Genomic DNA, 6,993 nt, shown 5'->3' on the forward strand with positions numbered 1-6,993 from the left:
GCCCATCTGGCTCTCAGCTAAAAAATTATAAAAATTTATATTAAAAAAATATTAGAAGATAAAGTCCCAACCAGAGAAGAATGGCAGATTAAGTTGATGGATTATGCTGAAATGGCAAAAATGACTGGAAGAATCAGAAATCAGGAAGACCAAAATTTCAATAAAGAATGGGAATTTTAAAAAAAATTATCTTAAAAACCACTGTAAACAGTTAAAACTGTTAGTAGGATTGGAATAACACTTGTAGTTTAATGGTGAATTTTGGATATAATGGAGAAGTAAAAGATCTGGATTATTATAAAAGATGCAAGAGGAAATGATTAATAATAGGACCCACAAAAAGAAAGTCCAGGATATCCTTTGGAATCTTGTTTTTGTTGTATGTTGGATATACGATTGTGAAACTGTAATTTGAAAAACTATATACATTTACATTTACATATACATATATAGCTCCTTGAAAACTGAGATGAAAGACTTATTGAGAGGACGATCTATTTTGGCAGCTAAGGGGGAAGAGAGTTTGTGGGATGGGGGTTATTGGTCTGTTTTATTATTTATTTTGTGTTTTCCCATATTGTATTTTTTTATGTTGTGAACCGCCCTGCGATCTTGGGGTGGAAGGCGGTATACACGTTTGGCAAATAACAATTTCAAAAAGCCGTTTCGACTTCTTTCTCACAAAAGTCTCATACAGGCCCAGCAAGAACAGACGAGCTTCAAAATGGATCTTCATGGAGGTAATTTATTGAGCTGCAACCGACTCGTTTATCGCAGATCAGGAACGCAAGATGGCTGTGTTGAACGCAAACCTTTTGCAGTGTTGGTGTCCTGCTTATTTGGTCTACTACACTGGATTTTTTAAAACAACAACAACTATTGTCTCTGCAGGAAAGGCACATCCAAGGCAGGGCCCATCAAAAAGAGGTAAATACAAACAGTCCCGGCGAGTCGACGTCTTCCATGCTGGAGGTCGGATCTCACCATACCCGGCATCGACCAATCACTTCTTGCAGGATCCGTATCCCTCCGACGCTCTTGTCCTTCAAGGCCAACGCCAGGAGAACCGGCTTGTTCCCAGCTTCCTGAGAGACTGACGTCACCAGATGTTTGGCACAGATGTGGACGAGGGGCTGCAAATCAACCCATGTTAGATACTGAGATATACCATATTTTTCGCTACGTAAGGTGCACCTGACCGTAAGGTGCACCTACTTTTGGGGGGGGGGGAATTCAAGAAAAAAAATATTATTTAAAGGGAGCGCTGAGCAGAGCCTGTATGCATCCCAGGCTCTGCTCAGTGTTCCCTTTCATGAGCTGCAAGGAGCATGTGTGCGGCGCTTGCAGGCTTTTCCCTGAGAAGGGAGAAGGGCAGCTCTTTTGCGGGAGGTGGGGAAGGGACAGAGGTGGGGAAGGGACAAAGCAGGTCGGGGAGCAGCCTTCCTGCTGCTCCCCAAGCTTGTGGGGCTGGTGGTGGGGGAAGCTCGGCTTTCCCCCACCACCAGCCCCAAAGAGCAGGTCGGGGCTGGTGGGGGAAGCCCAGCCCCCTCCCCCCAGCCCCAGGGACCACACATTCGCTCCATAAGACACACAGACATTTCCCCTAGATTTTAAGAGGAAAAAAGTGTGTCTTATGGAGCGAAAAATACGGTAAATTCTAGGAGTCGAATGACACTGTGGCATTTGCCATCCTATGTGTGTGACATCATACTAGGTTCATAGGGAAAGGGTTAACTAATTGTAAAATGTCTAGCCGATGGGAACCCAGGGGGCAGAGTTAACCGTGTATAAGGTTTAAGCACAGAGGTTTTTTTTAGTTAGTTAGAGTTGCTGAGAAGACAGTCTGGAGTTAGAAGAGACAGAGAAGATAAGTCTGGGTTGGGCTAGTCTGGTGTAAGAGACGATTTGTTAAGAGGAGTCAATCAAACAGTTGAGATAATCAGTCAGAAGGTATTAGGAAGGTATAGGCTGGTAAAGAAACTAAAGTTAAGATACTGACAGGAATATTATCTGAGAAACCATAAACTAATAATAATAATAATAATAATAATAATAATAATAATAATTTATTATTTATACCCCGCCCATCTGGCTGGGCCTCCCCAGCCACTCTGGGCGGCTTCCATAGAAACCAAAAATACAGTAAAATATCACACGTTAAAAACTTCCCTGAACAGGGCTGCCTTAAGATGTCTTCTGAATGTCAGGTGGTTGTTTATCGCTTTGACATCTGCTGGAAGGGCGTTCCACAGGGTGGGCGCCACTACCGAGAAGGCCCTCTGCCTGGTTCCCTGTAGCTTTGCTTCTCGCAATGAGGGAACCGCCAGAAGGCCCTTGGCGCTGGACCTCAGCATCCGGGCAGAATGATGGGGGTGGAGACACTCCTTCAGGTATACTGGACCGAGGCTGTTTAGGGCTTTAAAGGTCAGCACCAACACTTTGAATTGTGCTCGGAAACGTACTGGCAGCCAATGTAGGTCTTTCAAAACCGGTGTTATATGGTCTCAGCAGCCGCTCCCAGTCACCAGTCTAGCTGCCACATTCTGGATTAGTTGTAGTTTCCGAGTCACCTTCAAAGGTAGCCCCACGTACAAACTTGTTAATGTTTGTAAAATAAACTTGTTTTTTGGTTCACTTTTAACAACTGACTGGACTCAGTGTTTTACCAGAGAGTAACTGGTTGGTGGCAGCGCGGAAGCGAGCACAGTGGTGGCACAGCCATCAATAGACCGTTAAACGTCCGGGGACCCTGTGTGATCGCCACAGACACCTTAAATTGAGGTTATGGTCCCCACAGCGATATGCCTAGGCACTTTTTTTCCTTACAAGATTACAAAGCAAATGGTCCGCGGGGCAGCGCAGCAGCAAGAGACTTGCCTCTGTGGGTGCTGTGCGAGCCAGGTGATTTGCAGAGCACCAAAAGAGTTGTGTCTGTTGGCGCTGTGCTGCCCCGCAGACCAGCTGATGGGCACGACATCGCAGCCATGCCAGGCTGCCAGGCGGAGATGTCAGTTGCTAAACTGGCATCCAGACATCTTCATGTGGTCTAGCACTTTTTAGCTAGGAGACCAAGGGCTACCTTACGACATTAGAGACACCTCCTTGAGGCCCGGGTCACCTGAATATTTCTCAGGGGCCCAAGAGGCAGCCCATTTTTGCTACAGTTAATGGTAAATGCCGTCAGCTGTCATGAAAATGCATCACAGCTGGTTGCTTTAACGGTATGCAAGAATTTGGCTCCGGTTTTCCTCTTCCCTCCCCATTCTTTTTTCCTTTTGCGTCGTGTCTACTTAGGCTGATAAGCCTGCGGGCAGGGACCTTGTGCTTTTCTGGACAGAATTATGGAAGAAAGAATGAACAAACCTCCAGTTTTCCTCTTCCCTCCCCATTCTTTTTTCCTTTTGTGTCGTGTCTACTTAGGCTGATAAGCCTGCGGACAGGGACCATGTGCTTTCCTGAACAGAATTGCGGAAGAATGAATGAATGAACAAACCTCGTCTTTGCCAAGCAGGACTTTTGTGGTGAGCAAAGGGCTGCTGATGCCGTCAGCCACCACGTTCGGCTCCACCGAGACGAGGGTCCCCATCTTCCCGTACTGGGTCACCACCACCAGGATCGTGTTGGCGAAGGCTGTGCACACCACCTCGGTCGGGATGCCCTGCACCACCTCCTCAGCCTGCTTGGAGTCCACAAGGGGTTTTGCGGCCATGGCGATAGCTTTCAACTGGCAAAAACAAAACCCCCAAGGGAACGTTATTTTGCTCGGACATCACAACCAGCAGGGAACAAACAGCCAGCTGCACACCTGACATGGGGCTTCCCTTGAGCTTAACCCAGAAGCTGCAGATAGTGTAAAATGTTGCAGCAAGATTGCTGGCAGGAGTGAGACCCCATGAGCATTTAATACTTCTGCTCAAAGATGAGCACTGGTTGCTAACTTCCTACCGGGCCAGGTTCAAGGGGCTACTATTACCAGCATTCGAAATTAGCCAGGCACATTTTGCACCTGGCTATCAGCCACTTGCGACCAAACAAAGATGCCCAGGTGCCAGACATTCAAAGTGTTGGTGCTGACTTTTAAAGCCCTAAATGGCCTTGGCCCAGGATACCTGAAGGAGCGTCTCCACCCCCACCGAGGTCCAGCACCAAGGGCCTTCTGGCGGTTCCCTCACTGCGAGAAGCGAGGTTCCAGGGAACCAGGCAGAGGGCCTTCTCAGTAGTGGCGTCTGCCCTGTGGAACACCCTCCCATCAGATGTCAAGGAAATAAACAACTATCTGACTTTTAGAAGGCATCTGAAGGCAGTCCTGTTTAGGGAAGTTTTTAATGTTTGATGTTTTATTGTGTTTTTAATAGTCTGTTGGGAGCCGCCCAGAGTGGCTGGGGAAACATAGCCAGATGGGCGGGGTATAAATAATAAATAATTTATTATTATTATTATTATTATTATTATTATTATTATTATTATTATATCGTCACCATCTGGAGGTACAAACCTGGGGATCCTTGGATCTTGCCTATTTTCACACACTAGCAAGACATCGTCTAGAATTCTATCAGTGATATTTTATCTACACAATCAGAATGAATTTCGGGAAACAAAAAGTCGTATAGAAAAATACAACTATCAAGCCATTTCGCTCAAAAATGGCAATGAGGTACTCTGTTTTGGCGACTGTAACCCTGGTTTAGGGAGGCATTTGGCGCCTAGGTTATTATATATCTGAGTATCTAACACTGACTATTAGTATATAAAGCCCTTAGTGACTTGGAGCCAGTTTACATCCTCGACAGCTTCGAACTGCAGACCTGGCACTGTTATGCTGTGCCACAGAACAGCCGTTCCGTGTTTGCAAGAAACCAATCTTTTTGTGTGGCAGCAACATAAGACTTTGGAACTCTCTGCCTATTGAAACTGTGCAGCCGCCTTCTCTGCACTCCTTTCGGCACCTGCTAAAAACCCATTTCTTTAGGCAAGTCCACTAGGCCTGTACAACCCTGAGAAGTGCTTTTTCAGTAAATCTCTGTGGAAAGCCTTCCCTAGAGAACACACTTGGGACCTTCTAGCCTGGGCAATGATTCCAGGTGGGATTGGGGGGGGGGGGAGAAGGCCGGATCCTGTGCATAGCTGTCAACGTTTCCCTTTTCTTGCGAGGAATCCTATTTGGAATAAGGGAATTTCTCTTTAAAAAACGGAAACGTTGACAACTATGATCCTGTGGGCTGGCTACACCGGAGTAGAGCTTTCCCACAACCACCTTTATAGTTTGCAAGGCAATCTGGAAGGAGTTGCTGCTTTTCTTTTTCTTTTTACCGCCTATTTAGAATTTTAGCATCTGTGGAGTTAATCCTAGCAAAAACAAAATAAAAAAATTCCTTCCAGTAGCACCTTAAAGACCAACTAAGTTAGTTCTTGGTATGAGCTTTTGTGTGCATGCACACTTCTTCAGATACACTGAAACAGAAGTCACCAGACCCTTCTATATAGTGAGAAGGTGGGGAGGGGTATTACTCAGAAGGGTGGTGGGATTGGGTGATTGGCAGATAGCTGTGATGATACATGACAAAGCCATTTTTCACCTTCTCACCCCTTTCTTTTTCCTGTAAGACCTATTGCAGTCGTTAAGAGTTGTCAACAGGCTCATCACAGCTATCTGCCAATCACCCTATCCCACCACCCTTCTGAGTAATACCCCTCCCCACCTTCTCACTATATAGAAGGGTCTGGTGACTTCTGTTTCAGTGTATCTGAAGAAGTGTGCATGCACACGAAAGCTCATACCAAGAACTAACTTAGTTGGTCTTTAAGGTGCTACTGGAAGGAATTTTTTTATTTTGTTTTGACTATGGCAGACCAACACGGCTACCTATCTGTAACTTAATCCTAGCAGTTTGCAAGGCAGCGGGTGGGTCGGGAGGCGGAGCGCTGCTTTGGAGAGCTGCTGCTTCCCTTTTCCTCCAGGATGTTGCGCCTTCCTAGACATTTACAGAATTATACCATGACGGCCCAAGATTTTAGCCATTGGCAACGCCAACCCGCCGACTGTTTTGCAGATCTGCTCTTTTGCCGTTGCACCTACCTAGGATTTGGGGAGGAGGTTGGCTAAACGCGTGCGCCTCTGGAGAGCTGGCGAGGGGGCCGCCGAGCGCGCCCCGGGACGCAGCCGGTGGACTCGCGCCGGACTCTCCGGCTCCGGGAACGCCGCGCGGCCTCGTCCCCGCGATCGGGGCCGCAGACCGAGCCTTTTCCTCCGCAGTCCGGGCTGGAAAGGCGAGAGAAACCGGGGAGGGAAACGAGCCCGAGCCCGCTCCGCCTCCGATGCGCTCCCTCCGCCGCGCCAGCCGCGCTTCTCTTTACGCAGCGGAAACCCGCCTCCCTCGCTCTGACTCCGGCGCCGCCTCCTGCTCCTCTTCTTCGGATCGCCTTTCTCCTCCCCCTCCTGGGCGGAGCCGAAGCTGAGGAGGGCGAGGGGCTCTCTGAGCATGTCCAAAAAGCCCTCTCCTATTCGCGCAGCTGTCTAGGCCTGTCATTGCCCTTCTCCCAAGAAGCAGGCGTCTTTTAATTTCGTGGCTGCTGTCACCATCTGCAGTGATCATGGAGCCCAAGAAAGTAAAATCTCTCACTGCCTCCATTTCTTCCCCTTCTATTTGCCAGGAGGGGATGGGACCAGTAGCCATGATCTTCGTTTTTTTGATGTTGAGCTTCAGACCATATTTTGCACTCTCCTCTTTCACCCTCAATAAAAGGTTCTTTAATTCCTCCTCACTTTCTGCCATCAAGGTTGTATCATCTGCATATCTGAGGTTGTTGATATTTCTTCCGGCAATCTTAATTCCGGCTAGGGATTATTCCAGCCCAGCCTTTCGCTGGAAGGACAGATTGTGAAGCTGAGGCTCCAGTACTTTGGCCACCTCATGAGAAGAGAAGGCTCCCTGGAGAAGACCCTGATGTTGGGAAAGATGGAGGGCACAAGGAGAAAGGGGCGACAGTGGA

The 6,993-nt window shown here is 47.8% G+C and overlaps 1 protein-coding gene across 1 annotated transcript; it reads right to left on the reverse strand.

Annotated features, from left to right (window-relative positions):
• Positions 1 to 735: 735 nt before the first annotated feature.
• On the reverse strand, positions 736 to 6,345 carry PSMG3 (proteasome assembly chaperone 3). Its single transcript, XM_079954094.1, has 3 exons — positions 6,080 to 6,345; positions 3,494 to 3,724; positions 736 to 1,133 (listed from the first exon to the last, which is right to left on the reverse strand). The coding sequence occupies exons 2-3, from the start codon at positions 3,707 to 3,709 to the stop codon at positions 981 to 983; spliced, it is 369 nt and encodes a 122-aa protein (XP_079810220.1). The 5' UTR covers positions 3,710 to 3,724; positions 6,080 to 6,345; the 3' UTR covers positions 736 to 980.
• Between the last annotated feature and the right edge of the window lie 648 nt (positions 6,346 to 6,993).

The sequence above is a fragment of the Podarcis cretensis genome (genome assembly GCF_951804945.1).
Source record: "Podarcis cretensis genome assembly, chromosome: 14".
Taxonomy (NCBI): Eukaryota; Metazoa; Chordata; class Lepidosauria; order Squamata; family Lacertidae; genus Podarcis; species Podarcis cretensis.